Here is a 19,634-nt window from a genome sequence, read left to right as displayed (position 1 = left end):
CGGCGTTAGAGTGGGCGTGGCAAAAAGTTTTTTGGGAAATCGATAGAAATTTAAACAATTAATAAAACTATCGAAAAGTTTTTCAAAAATGTTTTATAAAAAGTGTGAGCGTGGCAGCATTGCGATGCGTCCGTGTCTCTAGAATCTGTATGCTGAATCTCCTGAGATCATACGGACAGACGGACATGGCCAGATTGACTCGGTTATTTATCCTGATTAAGAGTATATATACTTAATATATTCGGAAACGCTTCCTTCTGCGTGTTACATACTTTTCAACTATATTCAACTATACTTTTCAACTTTTACTCTACGACTAACGAATATAAAAATATGGAAACTAATGATGTCTGATTTACGGGTTTAAAGCCAAAAATCACTTGTTGGTTGTGTTTGATGTCCTAGCTCAGGGATCAAATCTTAATACTGTTGTGCTTGCCTAGGCAAGATGAAATCGTCGGTCCAAGCGAATTCCTTGTTTTCGCAGGGAAAACTATATGAGGCTAAATAATATTATTGCCGGCTTAAATTGGTCCGATCTTTACTCCTACCACATTATGGCGGATGCCATAAATATATTTTTATACCGCAATTAAGCTATTTTGTAACTCATGTGTTCTGATGTACTGTCCGTCAATAACTAACAAACCCTCTTGGTTTAATAAAGAGTTGACACACCTAAGAAATGTCCAGAAAAATGTCCACACTTTTAAATAATTTAAAAATACCGGTACTCAGTCAATCCTTTCTAAATATTTAAGTGCTCGGTTAAATTGTACCGTGCTTAATTTTTAGAGTTACAAGAACTATTTAAACCGTTACCATTTACTAACCGTTACTATTAACCAAGTTTTATTTACCAGCCTTACTCTTACTCTTGCACTCTTAACAAAAGCTCGCTGCTTAACGATATTCAGCGAGTTAGGCCTGCCTATTGGATGCAAGCAATACCAGTGGAATCTCTCCAGGTCAATTATATCACCTTGTCAGAACGCTTTTATGAAAGGCAGATCAATAAACCTTTGGGAGCTTACTTCTTTCGTAATACAGGGCTTCAAAAATAATCTTCAAACAGATGTCATCTACACTGACTTTCGTAAAGCATTTGATTCTGTTAATAATTCTTTCTAGTAAGGAAAATTAGTTCACTAGGTTTCAATATTAATCTTCTGCTGTGTATGTTCAAAGTAGCACTCCCAAATTATCAACAGCTGTAAACACACTTCATTGTCAGATCCAACATTTGATCACAGATAGAATATCGGCAGTCGAGTACTCGGCGCGCCAGGCGACTCACCCACCGCGCATCAAGCAGACACGAATATTTATTTATCATCTTGTATCTAGTTCGTATAATAAACAAGCGATTAATATTAAAGCTTTGTACTTAATATCTTCTAAATTTGATTTTAAGTTATATGATTAGCAAGATGGGTCCTCTTAAAAACTATCTTTTTGTAATTTCCGAGTAACATCCGGTCTCACAAGGGAGCCGACCTTCCCGTAGTAATTAAACATTCGCGTGTAATTATGTATACAGACGATGTTAAATTATGCATCCAGTGAAAGGACATTTCTTGCCGATCTAGATAGCTTTTAAATATGGTGTCTTTATAACGTACTAAACCTAAATGGCTCCACGTGTAAAGTTATGACCTTTTGTCGTGTCTACACAATGCACGCGAATTACACTCTAAGTTGGTGTTCTTTGGACCATAAACTTGCATTTTCATTTTCATTTCGCTAGTCCGTCCGATTCTAGATTATGGATAACCTGTATGGACAATAGGCAGTTCGCTAGGACTGCATTGAATCGGAAAAACTTCTTACTGTTTACCTTGCGGCGCCCAAATTGGGATGCACGCCTTATATTACCTCCTTAACCCAGAAGACTACCTTCAATTAATTTAACTTCCCTAGCTAACCGTAGAACGATGATTTGAAAAGTTTTTATTTGTAAGCTTATTCGTGGTGGAGTTAATAGTCCCTGGCTGTGCTAGTCCACTTAACTTCTCTGTCTATGAGTTACATGACCCCAACAGAGTATTATGTTTTGACTTTCATAAACTTTATACAATTATCTGTAATCCTGACTCTCTGCCGCTAACTAAATAGATCTTACTAATTTTTATATTATTCATAGCTGGAGTAAAACATAGTGGTGGACAAATATGGTGCATTTTCAAAATGTTTACCTTTTCAGTCTAAATACAGTCTCTCCTAAGCCATTACAGTTTTTCAAAATTTGGATCCTGTTATTTCTTCTTGGTGTTGCATAAGTTTTGTGTAATGTTTACTCACCTGCGTTGGGGTTAAGTGAATAAGACTAGCCAAGTGTTCTCGTTCTGGTGCTGAAAGATATCTCTGCTGCTTAAATCTTCTTTCAAGTTCATACACCTAAAATTGGTTAAACAAAACTAAAATTAATTTCCATTTAAAGGAAGTGACGAATATAAGCCAAGAGCCGGCAATATTCTGAGCATAACACATGTTTATATAGTGGTGTGCAAGCTGTCTCAGCCAAAGTTAAAAATAGACTAACCCAGCGCATATACCATGACAAACTTCATAAAGTGACGGTCATTGGCTGTTTGTGGCAATTTTCCAAAGGAAGCTTACACTCCGTGGAGGTTTCTAAAATATACATGCTTCTCTAACTTGCTAACTTTTATTGACATTTATACATTGTATATGTACATACATAGATACATACATACATAGTATCTTAACAAATGTAGTATACACTTTAACTTTAAGAGTAATGGGTATACTTATGGTCAGATTGGTCAGAATATTGCTATCTGAATATGTCCGCCTGACTGTTCATTTCGAGATGAAATCGAGCTCAACATCGATAATTTTAGACTCGGGGTTTAGTTCGAAAAGAGAGTCGTGAGGGGGGACTAAGAAATAAGAGAGAAAAATGGCAACAAGATCTTTTCTCGAAGTTATCGGAAAGCAATCGATGTTTGATTCGATGTGTGTCGATTAAATTTTTTGCTGATCTTTTTGTCCAAAAAGTTAAGTTAAGTGCAGTGTGAAAAACGCGACGAACAATAGGAACCTCTTTTTATTAAGTTCGAACTAGAAAAACTCTTATTAACAACTGTAGCCTATTACAGTGGCGATTGTAATGGTATAAATTTCAACACCATTCATATAAAGAATTTTATTATGTTTATTAAATTCGTTACATATACCAAACTCAGTCCAAATAAATGAAAACCTTTGCCTTGTCGCGTTACTCAACTTTCGGGAGTCCTGGGAATATGTTTTAAAGTTTTATTTATTTATTGGTACGTTGTAGACAAAAGTTTTAAACTTATGTTACAATAGATATCGGTCATAGCTGCTGGGGCTTTCGGTCGAATTTATTTAATATTTACTTAAGTTAAGTTACTATTATTTACAATATATTTGTAGATTTGCTTTTTGTACTATGAAGGAATATTTACAGATTTGTTGCTCTTTTTAGAAATGTAAGTAAATGTTGGATATTTCCAGGTGTGGGGATTTTTAAATTGTCTGTAAGGTTTAAGTTGATTGATCTATGTGTTTGGAGAGCGATGCAATCGTCTAGGATGTGGGGAATTGACATGCGGGTATGCTCCGGTAGTCGAATTCGTAAGAATTTTACGATTTCGATTTGAAATCGCAAAATCGGTGCTATGGTTTTTGAATGCGTAAAATTTTTTGATATGTTAAACAAACACTTTTGTCTGGCCGAAATAAATATAAATGCCTTTTTTTATACCACACCACCACCAGATCCTTCTGTCAATTAGTTATTTTTAAAAAAAGGTCAGAAACCCCTCCGCAGATTTGACATACAAAATTTTTCCGTCGGCAACAAATTTTATAAATTTGGCATGGGGTCGATAAGTACGTCGCCAAAAGTTGTCGCGAACGTTGCCATACTGTTGTTGAAGCGAAAAATGCAGGTAAAAATACTTGTAAATTATTAAAGAATTCATTTATTTAGAAGTAAAAGAGAAAAGTGTAGTTCGTAAATATTTATATTTCATTTAATAACTTAGATAGTCGAGGCGATGTGAAAGATTAAAACTGAAAAAAAGGTGGCAGTTCTATTTTCTAGTAAACAACTTTAACAGCAGTTTTCTGATGAATGCAAACAGCAATTTCTGGTTACTACTGGCTTCAAAACCAGCAATTGTAAATATAAAAGGCATTTTTTCCGTTGTTTGGTTTTGACAAAATAAATAAGTCAGTTGTTGAGCATCAAGAAAGAAAACATTCCGATAGCAAACATTTTTGCAAAACCGAGACCACCTTAAAACGAAATCAAAAGATTTTTCCAAAATCGAATTCAGAACAAATCCGATTACTGGAGCATGCCTTATGGTGTCATTGCAGAAACGGCATTGGCTGTTGATTGGCTGGGAGAATTGATGCTTATGGGTCAGTCTGGTGTATATTTTAAAGTTATATTTGGCATAGAGATAAAAGTTGGCAGGAAAAATAGTAAAATAAAAAAGAAAACAAAACATTTTCAAACGTGTGGAAAGATGAATCACAAAATTGCGTGACTGTTGTGGCCGTTGGTATTATCTAAGTATTTTCCGGAATTCCTATGGCAGCTATGTTATATAGTGCTCCGATCCGCCGTATTCCGTCATTCAGGTACCCTTAGAACTGAGTTAAGGTACTTACTACGTTGCACACCTCTAAATGAAATCACTAGATACTCTGGAATATTAAAAATAAAAGAAAGTCAGCATTTTAACTTGACAAGGAAGTTTTTGATAGTTTTCAAATTTGACGCTTGTGGACATTTTTTTGCATGTAGAAGTCTCTAAAACTGCATCCAACAGTTTGAAATCTCGATTTTCAGACAAACAAAAAAGGAATATAGATTAATAAATTTTACAAATCATTCGTATTAAAAAATTAAAATAATTAGATAGTATTTTTTTTTGCAAAAGTGTAATAACTTCAAATCTTAAATGTACAGTCCGAGCATTTTGTATTACAAAAATGTTTGATTGCCATGCAACGACACTTGATGCTTTTAGGAAATTAACCCTTATAATACATTTTATTAAAAAAAGTGTACAACCGTGTTGCACAGCCTGCATTTGAGTACCTCTTGAAAGGTACCCTTAAATACGATTTTATATCCGTGTGTTTTTATTTGTTCAAATACTTATGCATGTGTATGCTTGCCAAACATCAGAAAGAAACGTACTGCATTGGCAAGCAAGTATTTAAATACAAAATCTTAATATTATTTGTATTTATTTAAGCCTCCAAGTCGTCAAGTAGATGGTAAATAAAAAATACATTTTTCATTATAACATTCCCAACATTTTAAAATGGTCTTTGTTTTGCTTTACCTTCAGTAAAATTGAGTGAAAACTATAACTACAAGTATGTACTTGTATGTATATACTTATATGTATATACTTATATGTATATACTTATATGGATATACTTATATGTATATACTTATATGTATATACTTATATGTATATACTTATATGGATATACTTATATGTATATACTTATATGTATATACTTATATGTATATACCTTTATGTATATAAGAAAAATGACAAGAGAGAACGCTATACTCGAGTTCCTCGAATAGCAGTTGCTTGGCTAGCGGGAATGTCGTGTAGGAAATTTCAATTTCAGTAATAAAATAGAAAAAAGCAAGGGAGAAACGGGTGTCAGATACCCGTTACTAATTTTTTTCAAAATTGTGGGCGTGACTGTTTTTGACGGTTCGAGGCGTTAGAAGAGGCGTGGCTTAAGACAAACAATACAACGAAAAAAATCAAAACTTTTTTTCAGAATAGTGGGCGTGACAGATTTGGTAGACTTGTGAGTGTTAGAGTGGGCGTGGCAAAAAGTTTTTATGGAAAATCGAAAGAAATTCACAAGAGTAATAAAAATTTGGAAAAATACCAAAACATTTTGCAAAAGTGTGAGTGTGGCAGTATTGGGGGGGTAGTGGGAGTAAGAGTGGGCGTGGATAAAAGTTTTTTGTCAGATTGAAAAAAAATTTACTAGACTAATAAAAATATGAAAAAAACACAACATTTTGAGTGGTCGTTTCAAAAAGTTGTTTGGCAAATCGAAATAAATTTACAAAACTGATAAAAATATGACAAAATTTTAAACCATTTAGCAAAAGTTTGGGCGTGGTAGTTTTGAGCGGCTTGTGGTCGTAAGTGTTAACGTGGCAAACAAATTTTTTTACTTAAAATGTGAAATCGGGTCATGTTCCCCGACTATCACGTAGCCGGTACTCAGCTAGGGGAATTGCGAGTGCGAAAAAATTAATAAATTTAAAGTCGTAGGAAGAGGAAATATTATAAAATATGAATATAAATTTTAATTTAAAACATCAATTTTAAAGAAAAGGAAATACATTTAAAAAAATATTATATATATAAATAAAATAGTTAAAAATTAATATTTATAAAATAAAAAAAAATATGCGACCTGTTTATTTCAAAATTGGTTTCTTGAGGCACGACGTGCGGTATAATTGTGGTGGTTCGCTGTCACTGTACAAGAGAGCTGCTAGCTCTAGAGCTCTCCGCTCTCTGGCCTTGGAACAAAAATTCGAGAGAGCTTGCAGTCAGCTCTATGCCAGCACCAATCGTATGATATCTTGATATTCTAATGTGTTTGCTTTTACTCCATTCCTTTTTTTATAATATTTCTTAACATTTATTTCGTAAGCTCCAACAGATAAAACCCCATTCTCAAGGATCTCGATTTGACTATTTTCGATCTCAAAAGATCGAAACATGATTATCTTACTCTGATCAAGATCGAAGCATTCTCAGGATGCAAATGGTCATCGACATTTTTATAGAATTGTTTTTTCGCTATCGAGAAGAACCGATCTTTGTATAAAGAAGAACCCATTTCGCTTTTGACATGAACCGATTGGAGTCCCAAAAATGCCTCTTATATTTGCAATTGCTTGTTTTGAAGTCAGTAGAAGGCAAAAACTGCTGTTTTCAAACAATAGAACTGACACCTTTTTTATAATTTTAATTCTGATGCCCGGAATTACTTTTTTACTGCACTTGGACCATTTAAGTAATTAAATTAAAAATAATGGTTTACGAACAACACTTTTGTCCCTCCTTTAAATTAAAAATTGAATTCTTTGATAATTTACAATTATTTTTACCTGGATTTTTCGTTTCACCAACAGTATGGCAACCTTCGCGATAACTTTTGGCGACGTACTTATCGACCTCTTGCCAAATTGAAAATATTTGTTGCCGATGGCAAAATGTTCTGAGGTGGTCAGAAAGGTCTGGCTCTCAGGTGGTCTGAGGTCAGAAATATTCTTATTTTTTAAATAACTAAGTGACAGAAGGATCTTGTGGTTGTGTGGAATAAACATCAATAGACTATTGAGTAAATAAATTCTGATTTATATAAAAAAAGGCATTTATATTTTATTTCGGCCAGACAAAAGTGTCCATTTAACAAATCAAAAAAATGCTACGCATTCGAAAACCATAGCACCGATTTTGCGATTTCAAATCCATATCGTAAAATTCTTACGAATTCGACTACCGGAGCATACCCGCATGTCAATTCTCCACAGCCTAGACGATTGTATCGCTCTCCAAACACATAGATCAATCAACTTAAACCTTACAGACAATTTAAAAATCCCCACATCTGGAAATATCAAACATTTACTTAAATTTCTAAATAGAGCAACAAATCTGTAAATATTCCTTCATAGTACAATAAGCAAATCTGCAAATATATTGTAAATAATTGTAAGTAGTGTTGTGAGTTAAATAAATATTAAAGAAGTTCGACTTAAAGCCCCAGCAGCCATGACCGATATCTATTGTAACATAAGCTTAAAACTTTGGTCAACAACGTACCAATAAAAAAATAAAACTTTAAAACGTATTCCCAGTTTAAAATATATCCCCCAGGTCGAGGAAATCGTTTTCTTTTATTTTGCCTGTAGAAAGTACACTCTTTCCATTCGGTAAATATTTTTTTAAGTAGCAAACTAAGGATGTAAGTACCAACCTGGGCTTGTGTAAACAAAACTCTTCGCTTTCTTCTTTGGGCTAAAGGAAACTGTAGCGGTTTTGTATCGCTTACACTGCAAGCTGCTAGTCCACTCATATTTCCCATATGGCTCATTGTTCCACTGGCTGATGAACTCATTAGACGTGATACTGAAATATTTTGAAATAATGCTAATTTGTTTATTTCTATTTATTTATTTATTATTTAAAAAGATAAAGAGAAGACAGATACCCAGCTAAATGAAGGAAAATGCAGGATATTTTTAAAACTGAGAGGCTACTTTGCGCATAAATGGGCGCTCATGTCCTTATCAACTCGGCCATTGATAATAATCATTAAAATATATATATACTCGGCCATTGATAATAATTTTTATCAATATATTTTATATATTATATATATATATTTTTTAATGATATATATATATATATATTTTTTTTTTAATGATTATTATCAATGGCCGAGTTGATAAGGACATATATATATATAAGCTTTATATGGCCCTTTCGTTTTATTTAGTGCGTTACAATGTTATGACTTAAATCATTACTCATTATATATTTATTACTTTTCTATAGTCGAGTTCCCCGACTATCAGATACCCGTTAATCATCTAGTGTGAATGCAAACGCGAAATTTCCTATTTTTTCTGGGATATCGATTGATATTGTGGAATAAGATGAGAAAAAGATTAAAAATGGTACCAAAGTGTGCGCGGGATCGGTTTTTTGTGGTCGTGAGGATGGGCGTGACAACATGGGTCAACACACCCTGCGTCTTTGCCTATATAATTTGTATTTTTTGCTTAATCTCAACCTTCTAGCTTTTATAGTTTCTGAGATATCGACGTTCATACGGACAGATGGACAGACGGACATGGCTAGATCGACTCGGCTAGCTATTGATCCTGATCAAGAATATATATACTTTATATGGTCGCTCTGGCTCTTCTACCTGTTACATACTTTTCAGCGAATCTGGTATACACTTTTACTCTTCGAGTACGGGTATAACAAGGGAATACGCTATAATCGAGTTTCAGTTTCTTTCTTTCCGACTATCAAGTACCCGTTTCTCCGCTAGTGGGAGTCTAAACAAGAAATAACAACATATTTTGGCATATCGATAGGAATTGGCCACAAATTACAAAATGGGAAACAACAAAATTTCAATAGAAAGGGTGCAGGAGTTTTGTCGATGTGGGCATTAGAGTGGGCGTGGCAACAATCTGAAACCAACTTGCATATCGTGGACGTCGCTATCACATCCTAATTTTACTTCTTTTTTTTGACATTTGGCACATTTTGTCAGTGGAACTTTAAAAAGCCTTGATATGGTAGTATCAATTCTTTTTTATTTGTTTTGTGTTTGTAACATAAACTGAAAAATTAACAAACGCATATTTTTTCATTGAAAATGAAAAATATACAATAAAATGTCTGAAATATGGTTATTTTTATTTTTTATTTATTTAAATAAATCTGGAGATAAGAAGAATTAAAACAGCTTATAAAATATATGTCACAATTGGCATAAATAAAGTTTTGTAGTCGGACTGAATCCACCAACTGTTCTTAGATGTTCTCAATATTATTTAAAGCTGGCCTTTGCGGGTCTTGTGGAATGAAGCCTAATAAGAAGAAGCTAAATAAATGACTACCCGATCAGCCTATCTCAAGAAGTCAATGCATTTTCGTTTGGGGTCGTCAAATATTGTCATTGGTTCAGTTGATCCCAGCCGGAGATCGGGAGCAAGTCATTCAAGGCCCACAAGCCGCCAAAAACATCCACACCCACACTTTTGAAAAGGGTTTTGAAATTTTGTTATATTTATATTAGACTTTCTATCGATTTGAAATTTTTAATTTCTTTCTCATTTCATCCCCTATTACTCTGTCATCAGCTGGGTATCTGATTGTGGGGAACTGGACTATAGCTCTCTCTCTTGTTTGCATTTGAATATTAATCCCCAAAATCCAAAAATTTCTCTCTCTCTTCCCGTTTTATTATTTGTCTTGCAAATTCCTATATTCCTATACCTGTGAAACTTATTCTATTGTTATGCAAACAAAATAATAAAATTTTTTCAGCGGGTATATTCCACAATATATGATTATTAATATTTTTTGTGGATGCTGTTACCCTTTTCATATATGTACATATATATATATGAATATATAGTAATCGCTATCAAACACTTTCCTGGTGCGCGTTGTCATTACGAGAACTGCCTTCCACAGTGATGAGATGTTAATCAAATTGATTATAATACAACTGTTAAGAGGCCATCGAGATGATCCTGATAGTATAACGGATGAAGTATTAAGAGATGCAACAGTCGTTGCAGAGACAATTGGGTTGGAGGGGGATATGACATCACTTCCTCGTATATTTGGCAAGCAATGTCACAGAAATAACCATCCAGCTGAAAATAGCTCACAGTATTTGATGGAGGTTTGATTATTCCTTACTTGGACTCGATAATCGGTATTCCGATGAAAATAATGTATCATTTTCTTTGTTCTATTTACATCCGGCAAAAATGCAAATAATGTCAACAGACTCACTTATAATTTCGCAGTTTTACGATTTACCCAGCCTTAAAAATAAAATTGAGCTTTGGCAACAAATGCGGCGCTGTAAGGAAACAAATGTATCTGAGATGACTGTTCTTGATTCGATTCAGCCCGCAAATGAATTCTATCCCGATATTCAAAGAGCTCTGAAGATTTTAATCGCTTTACCGTGTACAACTTGTTCAGTTGAGCGATCATTTAGCAGCTTAAGACGTATAAAGACTTGGCTGCGAAGTACAATGGTAGAAAGTCGTCTTAATGGGCTGGCTTTGATGAGTGTTCACCGACGACTAATTATGGACGATTTGGATGAATTCAATAACAAAGTTTTAAAAGAATTTAGTAAAAACCCCAGAAAGTTGTGTTTTTCTTAAGCTTTGTTTCATTAAAAATTAAAATTGTAGTTTAAAAAACTTATTTGTTTTGTATTTACCCTTCACTCAAAAAGTGAATATTTAGTTAGGAGGTGTCGCAGACCCGACGTTGCTTATACTTATTTGCACAGATGCCAAAAATACCATAAAGCTGTTATATTCGAAAATATCTTAACCAAATGATGTCTCATGAAATCGGGTTATCCAACCGCGATATAGGCAACGAAACTTGTATAAAGAGAAGGAAGTTAAGGGTATCCGCTCGTGGTAGTCGAGGACCACTTTCCCACATTTTTAAAATTATAATTCTACTATGGCTGACGGCCTGGCGACGCCCTTGTAATCAATCCCTATTTTAACAACAGTTTTGTAAAGTGAAGTGTTCTGCACCGTCTTACAACCTTCTGACTAAAATCCATATACCCTCTGCATGGGTATACTAAACTTTTGCACAATATATTTCCAATTATATGGGCCTTTTCACATCTGCCTGCGTAATTCCTTGCAGCAAACCATAAAATGCCGAATGAAATCGAAATTGACAAAGAATATGTTTATGTATATGTATATGTATGTATGAGATTTTGCAAATATAATACAATGACGTAATAATACGTCACACCCGCCCAAAGAAAGTTGTCATTTGTTTTGTGGCGTTCTGACGCAATGGAAAGATTCATAACTGCCTAACCTAGTACTTCATAAATAATTGTTTTGTATTTGAAGCCCTGAACTAAGAGTAAATTATTCAGAGATATAACTGTTTAATATATTATTTTCCTAAAACAAATTTAAAAGTGAAAGTTTTAGAAGCTGTCTCTGTTTTTTTTTTTATATTATTATGCAACTAATTAGCATTTCATATTCATTATTTATATAAAAACCTCTTTCAATCTTAACAAGAGTCCATCCTTTTATAATTTATTTAATATTTTATTTAATAAATATGCCAAACACATTTTGGCAACGCACACAACTGCCCTAAACTGTAAGGTCCTCTGTTTTGTAAATTGTTTTGATTTTATCCATTTTTATGGATATCAGGTTGAAACAAACAATTGCCAAGTGACAAAAAGCATATCTGTTATTTTGCAGTTATACAAAAAATTTAAACAATTTTCCTTCAAGCTGATGAAGAGTGTAACTAGGAGGGTTATACTCTACTTCAGGTAAAAAGGCGATCGGAAAGAGCAATTGAATTTAAAATTATTTCGTTGTCATTGTTTACTTAAGAAATGGAAAGATGATTGTTGATTTTGCCTTTATGACCCTACTCCCAAAGAGGTTATTATTCTTGAATGGTGTATAAACACCAATAACCTTATTTGGATGTGTGTATGAATATTTTTTGTATAGATCTCTGTAAATATATTTATAATTGTGTATATAGGTGTAAAAGCGATTCCAAGGAAAAATAAAATTCACTTCATCTACTTAAGATTTTCATGACCAACGCGTAAACCTTGATTTACCCGTTTACATTCCTTTTAAGCTAGTATGCTGTATACGATGACTCAAAACATATTACTTTTCTTACACCCATGCAGAAGCCCTTGTTACAACCATTTCATGCATATCATTTTTAAACGTTGTCCATTTCATATTTCCGTAGTCCCTCAATGAAGTCAATTAGTTTATATAAGCACGTCAAATATTCCTTCCTAACACTTTAAAAAACTGTAAAGCATAAGCACTAATATTTTTAAAAACAATTTTGGTGTTAATTTTGTACTACTTTTGTAATTTAGTAATTACTTTAGTAATTTTGTAATACTTTCGCCAATAAGACGATAATACCATACAAAAAACAAAGTTGAAATTTTTAATTTCAAAATTTTTTCCATTAAACCTATGAGTCATACCGCGCCGACATACCACCCAAAGCTATCACTTTTGAGAAATGAAATACCATGCTACTCGTAGATTAAAAGGGTATTCTTGATTTGTGGAAAATCAGGTAGAAGTAAGCAATACCAAACCCATTAAGTATACATATATATTCCTAGTCAAAATTAATATCAGAGTCGATCTGGCTACGTCCGTGAATATGATCGCTGCCCTCTCATACAAGATTAGCTAGAAGTTAATATTAAGCATGCATATACTAGAGTTTCAGAAGACAAGTTTGTTTTTTTGAGAAGATTCCCACGTGGCATCGGAAGGGAAAAGTTACTTGATTTCTATCCCTATACCAACAAAATGCTTATATTTTATTTAATTTGTTGCTTTTCTAAATTTTATCTATTGCAGTAACACATCTTGGTCACGTCCACAATATCGCCCGCAAACCGCCCAATACTATTATGTCATAGTTAGATATGTACATCAGATGCCAAAACCAGTAAATAAATCTGTAATCTGCGTCTTTTATATTAACATTGTATCTTTTATATTTTTTAAGACTTTGACGTTCATACCTATGGACGGCCATGGACGGATTGACACTGCTAATGATTCTGATCAAGAATATTTATACCTTATCTGGTCTAAGATTCTTTTCAACGAATCTTTTTACCATACGAGTAATAGGCATGCGAACATATACTTCCTAGCAATTCCACTTGCTGAGTGTTGGGTATCTTATAGTCGAGGAAATAGGAGTAATTAATGTATAAAGACTTAAAGGCAATGACATCAGAGGGTGGGTAGCAGTAAGTACGAGTATAACCGCCTCTTTCCTATCTCCATGGGTATCTCTTACCTATTTGTTCAGAAACTGGTAAATCGAGATAAGGTTTTCTCATAATTTCCTATAGATGGAATTATTATTTGTTCATAAAATTCTTTTAAATGCTTGATATTAGCTTAAAATGTATCTTGTTGGAATATTGTACCATTCTTCTCAAAAGTGACTTTTTGGCTTCAGCCAATAAAGCTTTAATGTTGAAGCGAAAAAGTAACTTTAAGGAAGAGTGATACAATATTCTAAAAAGATATAATATATATATATATATATATATATATATATATATATATAAAATTTGAAAAATTTTTAAATATATATATAGACAATACATATATGTATATATATGTACATATATATACAATATATATATATATATATATATATATTTGTCAGAAGCAGGGCCTATTCACTGTTATTGAAAAATATATTGTTATCTAAAATAATTACTATAATTTTGATAGCTAAATATGAAAGATTTTCAAACAGAGGAAATATAACTTTCTGGGGCTAGATCGTTAGAAAACTAACTGATCTGTAATCAGCTATCGGTTATCTTAAATTGAAGGAACCTGGTCTTAGTCTCAAAATCATTTTATGTGTAATAAATTTATCGGCTATGTGAATCCATAGAACTTTTAGTATATTGTCCCATACTTACTTGCAAATCTTGGGTCGTTAGCTGTTGATCCGTACCATGATGCGGAATTTCTCATGTCAGTGTAGTGACCAGCCAGAGAGAGGTTATCGGTAGGTCCGCAATAGGTCTGAACACCTGGGCTATGATATAGGGTTCCCATAGCGTACGGATTCGCCATAGTTGATGTAGTTAGTGTTCCAGGAGAATTAATACTGCTGCTACTAGAGTTTGACCTGAAAGCAGTTTACAGTATTTTGTAATATTCTCTCAAATTAGCTGTCTACTAAGATGTAGTATCATTAAACATTCTTCGATTTATTTTTTAAAGTATTACTGCACTGAATTAAATACTATTTGGACAGTATTACAGTTTTGTTACTATATAAACTTGTTAGTATATGATTAGAAATTATATCTTAACTCAAATTCTTTTTATTACCGCTACTCGTCGAATGAAAGGTTAAATTGCAATCGTTAAAAGGCATGTAATAAGTAAATAGATGAGCTTATGATTCAATAAGGTATATATTCTTGATTAGGATCTAGGACAAACACTTCCACTGTCTATCCGTTAGTTTGAATGCCGAGATCTTGAAAACTATAAAAGCTAATACGTTAAGACTGGACGTGACGCATATGCTGCCCAAGTTTATTTCAGAATGTAGCCAGCCATGCATTCTTAAAGAAAACTTTTAAAAAATGTTTTGATATTTTTCCGTTTTGTTATAAGTCGTCCAAAAAATGAGTAAGTAAAACAAAATAATTTGTTTACTCGTCACTCTTGCAGTAAAGGGGAATATTTGAATCAAAGAAATGTATGTAACATGTAACCAGGATGCAGAATAAACGTGGCAAAAATGTTTTTGGTATACCCATAGATATAAGCAAAACAAATAATAAAACGAAAAAAATCTAAACTTTCAAAAGTGTGCCGTGGCAACGTTCTGAAACACACTTTCGCACTGTAGACGTCACTAAAATCTACATGTCTAGTCTCAACGTTCTAGCTTTAATGTTTTTCGAGATCTCGACGTTCAGACTTCGCTATTGATTCTGATTAAGAATTACACACTTTATAGGATTGGAGACGCTTCGCTCTAACTTTTCAACAAAACTAGTATAGTATCTTAAAATATAGAGAACAGATTCTTCTTTAATTGCTCCGTTGAGTTCAACAGGAAAATGTTAGTCTTTGTTATTTTAAACGTATTAGAATAATAATTCGGTCGTTTAAATATATACACAAAGTTTTATTATTATAAAAACACCCATAGCTTTCGGTATGAAAATGTGATAAATGTCGTCACCCAGAAACTTAGTAAAGTAATAACAAGGAATTCCGGATCCTAAGGAGGCCAGAGTAGGCTAATTAATTATACTAATAAGTCCAAGTAGGAACCTTTTGCAGTAAAGGTAAACTCGTTTTCAAGGAAATTTGTACCTTAGTAGTAGTATTTTATTTTTAAAAATTTTAATTTTAAATGAAGAAGTTTGTTAATATGTCTGAGGTTTAATATTGGTGACACAACGCAGTACAACAATTAAATTGATGGACGCAGAATGGTGCGTATTATTGTTTTAGTACGAATAATTCTTAAGAAAATATGTATTCCACATATTCATATTATGTCTCAATCAAAAATTCTACATAAGGGGAAAACAATTTTATTTAATTATTAATCTGTCATTATTTTACGCGTAGAGTAAAAGCGTATACTAGATTCGTTGGACAGCATATCACCGAATGAAAGTTGGATTCTAGAGACGCCGACGTAGGTAAGTTTATTTGAGAATATTTCTACGTCCATCATAGCGTCCATAAACCACCCACAACGGTCACTTTAAAACAGTCTGTGTTTCCCAATATTTTGATATGAATATAAATATAATATATATGATATATAAAATATATGATATAAATATGTAGATGTAACGATCTGCTTATATTTACCGAAACGGAGATGGTGGATTTCCGTTCAGTTCCAGTTTGCGATACGATTCTTCAATTGGACTTAAGATATCGGTCACGCTAAAGGGTGTTGAGTGATTACTATTGAATAAAGTACTCTGATGCTGACTATGCAGATTTTGGAGGTGGTGAATACTAGAAAGGTTGTGGTGGTGATGTGCAACCGCTGCCGCGGCTGCTGTAGATACGGTATTTTGTGTCGATGTTTCGTTTGTATTTAATTTAGTAGAAGTATCCACTTGATGGTGCTGGGAAATGGCAGTATGTATAAGTATGTCCTTTGGAGATAAACTCATAACCAAATCTTCTTCATTTGGCGCAGTTACAAAATATTGATCTCTATTGATTTGTTGTTCTCTATAAGACTTTCTTTCAATTCTTGTTGTGTAAGCAAGGCCGTGCGATGACATGCGTAACAATTGTTTTACAAGTTGGTAGTAGGCTTTTACCGCTAAAATACAAAAAATACATTAATACCATTTTTCATCAATTTACTAACTTTTTTATTTATTTCTCTTAGGATATTCCACTGACACACAAAAAAACAAGAGAGCTTGCTGTAGTCGAGTTCCCCGACTATCAGATGCCCGTTACTCGGCTATTGTGAATGCGAACGCGAAATTTCTTCATTTTTCTGGGATATCGATATCGATAGATATTGTTGAATAAGATGAGAAAAAGTTTTGTTCCAAGGTGTGTGCGGGATAAGTTTTTTATGCGGCTTTAGAATGTCGTTAGAGTGAGCGTGGAAACGAGTTTTTTTTTGGCAAATCAATAGAAATTTACAAGACTAATAATATTATGAAAAAATATCCAACAATTTTTCAAAAATGTGGGCGTGGCAGTTTTGTGCGGTGTCAACAATGCTGAATCTCAACCTTTTATAGCTCCTGCGGGCTTGACGTCCATACGGACAGACGGACATGGCTAGATCGACTCGGCTGTTGATCCTGATCAAAAATATATATAATTAGAGTCGGAAACGCTACCTTCTGCCTGTTACATATTTTTTAACGAATCTAGTATACCTCTTTAGTCTACGAGTAACGGGTATAAATATAATTCTCTTTTCGAAAGTAGAAAATGTTCGACATCAAATCTTAAATATAAATAAGGCCTTCGCCGAGTTACAGATATATTGTTGCTAAATAAAGTATCAGCCATATCAACATAGCAGATGGTATACATATATTAATATTAGCCAGTATTCAGGAAGCCAAAGTTCAAGATTTAAGAACGGCTTAAAAAGGATACAAATAAAAAAAAAAAACAAAAAAACTAATAAGCCCCGAAACGGAACACGTTTTAAGCGTATAAAGGAAACCTTTGGCAAAAAATCATTTTATATCATTCGTTTACTGGTGCTAGAGTTATCTGCTGAGACTACATGCTTAATTAAAAGTCGAACTTAAAACTACGACACAAAGACTAACGGGCTAATAATTAGTAATAGCATCAAGCTTATTTATTTGAAAAATTACACAATAGTACAAATATATGAAAATAATTGAACCTAGAAGTAAAGTGTTTTTTTTAATCTATTGTATTAATGTTGGGCTTATACATATAATCTTAAATATGCCCAACATATTCGATAAGCTACATATATGTTTTGATGTTTCCCAATAAAATTGCTGTGAAATGTTTTTAAGTTATTGAAAAATTATTGACTTATTTAAGGAAAACACTATATGAACACAATAAAATCTGATTTTCAGATGATTAAATTTATGGACATATGTATATATCGTCATAGAATAAATAGATTTCATGAGACACGATATAATTTGTAGAGCCTGAATCTTGTATATAATCATTTGTTATTCTCTAATGATTTTTTAGTAATTAGATTTCACTCACTCAATTTTATTTCTTTTTATGCACCTTAATTTCCTAAAACAAGTGATATTAAATTTTATTCGGAAGATTGTTAACAGAGATGTACTTTAAAAGACGATTTATTCACGATATTTGTATTGCCAAATCACATAGAATATGCAAAATCTGATTCTTGTTTCTTTAGCACAATATAAGTATGTATGTAAATTACAACACATAGAAGCTCACGTCAGTGAATTTATTATGAATATCCACTCGACACGATTCCGTCAAATGAAATAAGAGGTCTGAACAGTACTGACGAGTACTCCTCAGATGGCTTCTGGATAGCCCTCGAATAAGTTTTTCCTATTAACGATGACTTTGTGCTGTGTTTGGTACTGGCTACATACTTGGGTGAATAAAACAAACAGAAAATATTGCTTATTCATTTTACTTCAGACAGCCAATACCAGCTCTAGAAATAAAAGGGGCTGATCCGACAGCAAGCGCTCTGAAAGGTCACTGCTGCTTGCTACTATCTTCGTTTCACGATGTAGGTCTTGTTTCATTCGCACTCCAACCCAAGGGAAAATGAAATGAGCCGAAAAGGGACGGACATAGCTTTCGTTTATCGTTAAATTCTCAGGTACGCGTTAAAATTGTGAGCCGAATCGGGCAGGCAGCCAATGGCATTGTCGTTCACAATCCTACCCCCGATGCAAACATTCTAGAAAGGCAGTAAATTCCAATTGAATTAATTTTACTGTCACTGCAATCAAGAAAAAATGTTAGCTTAGCTTATATTTCCCACAATTTTACAAAGAGTCGTACTGAAAACGGCCAAAGGGATAATGTGGTTTTGCATTTCGGATGGGTCTAGCTTTAGCTTACGACTGTGAAATACAACTATAATTAGATATAAAACCATATTTATAATATTTAAAGTTGCCTATCCCATATATGGAAACGAAAATGCAAATCCTTCATTAGAATATATATTCATATGTATACAAAATAATCATCAATAAGTGTATTACAATATCCTTTATTTTGTAATAATACATGTTACTTTTTAATATTTTATGTATTACTTTTTTATCAGCATTTTCTGAGTAGTTTTTACAGACTGCATGCCCCACTAACCCCGTTGGGGTTGCGTTCGTTATTTTTTTTAAATGGTATAATAGATGGGTTGAAAAGTATGTAAGAGACGTTTCTGAGCATATAAAGTATATATATTCTTGATCAGGATCAATAGCCGAGTCGATCTGGTCCTGCCCGTCTATCCGTCCGTAAGAACGTCGAGATCTCAGGAATCATTAAAGCTAGAGACATAGACGCAGCGCAAATTTGTCGACCAACGTTGCCACGCCCATTCTAACGGCCCAAAACGGACACGCCCACTTTTTCGAAAATTTGTTTGATATATTTGCATAATTTTATTGGTCTTGTAAATTTTTATCGTTTTGTCAAAAAAAAGTATTCTTAACATTTTAAGACAGTAGGGTCTTAAAAAACAAAACTG

General features: G+C 33.3%; 1 protein-coding gene across 3 annotated transcripts in view; it reads right to left on the bottom strand.

The window, feature by feature from the left end:
- LOC117140618 (homeobox protein Nkx-2.1) overlaps positions 1-18,423 on the bottom strand; it is a 33,941-nt gene extending 15,518 nt beyond the window's left edge. The window contains exons 1-6 of one of the 3 annotated variants that reach the window (XM_033303635.1): positions 18,356-18,416; positions 18,149-18,181; positions 16,271-16,739; positions 14,341-14,552; positions 8,044-8,195; positions 2,302-2,397 (exon numbers count right to left, since the gene is read on the bottom strand). In XM_033303635.1, the coding sequence (XP_033159526.1) occupies positions 2,302-2,397; positions 8,044-8,195; positions 14,341-14,552; positions 16,271-16,698 (888 nt within the window). In that variant the 5' untranslated portion in view covers positions 16,699-16,739; positions 18,149-18,181; positions 18,356-18,416. Of the gene's footprint in view, positions 1-2,301; positions 2,398-8,043; positions 8,196-14,340; positions 14,553-16,270; positions 16,740-18,148 lie in introns of all 3 variants that reach the window. The other 2 variants (XM_033303637.1, XM_033303634.1) reach the window with 2 other exon arrangements.
- Between the last annotated feature and the right edge of the window lie 1,211 nt (positions 18,424-19,634).

This window comes from Drosophila mauritiana, chromosome 3L (genome assembly GCF_004382145.1).
Source record: "Drosophila mauritiana strain mau12 chromosome 3L, ASM438214v1, whole genome shotgun sequence".
NCBI lineage: Eukaryota > Metazoa > Arthropoda > Insecta > Diptera > Drosophilidae > Drosophila > Drosophila mauritiana.
The sequence above is the reverse complement of the archived record's forward strand: the minus strand, read 5'-3'. Positions and strand labels throughout refer to the sequence as shown.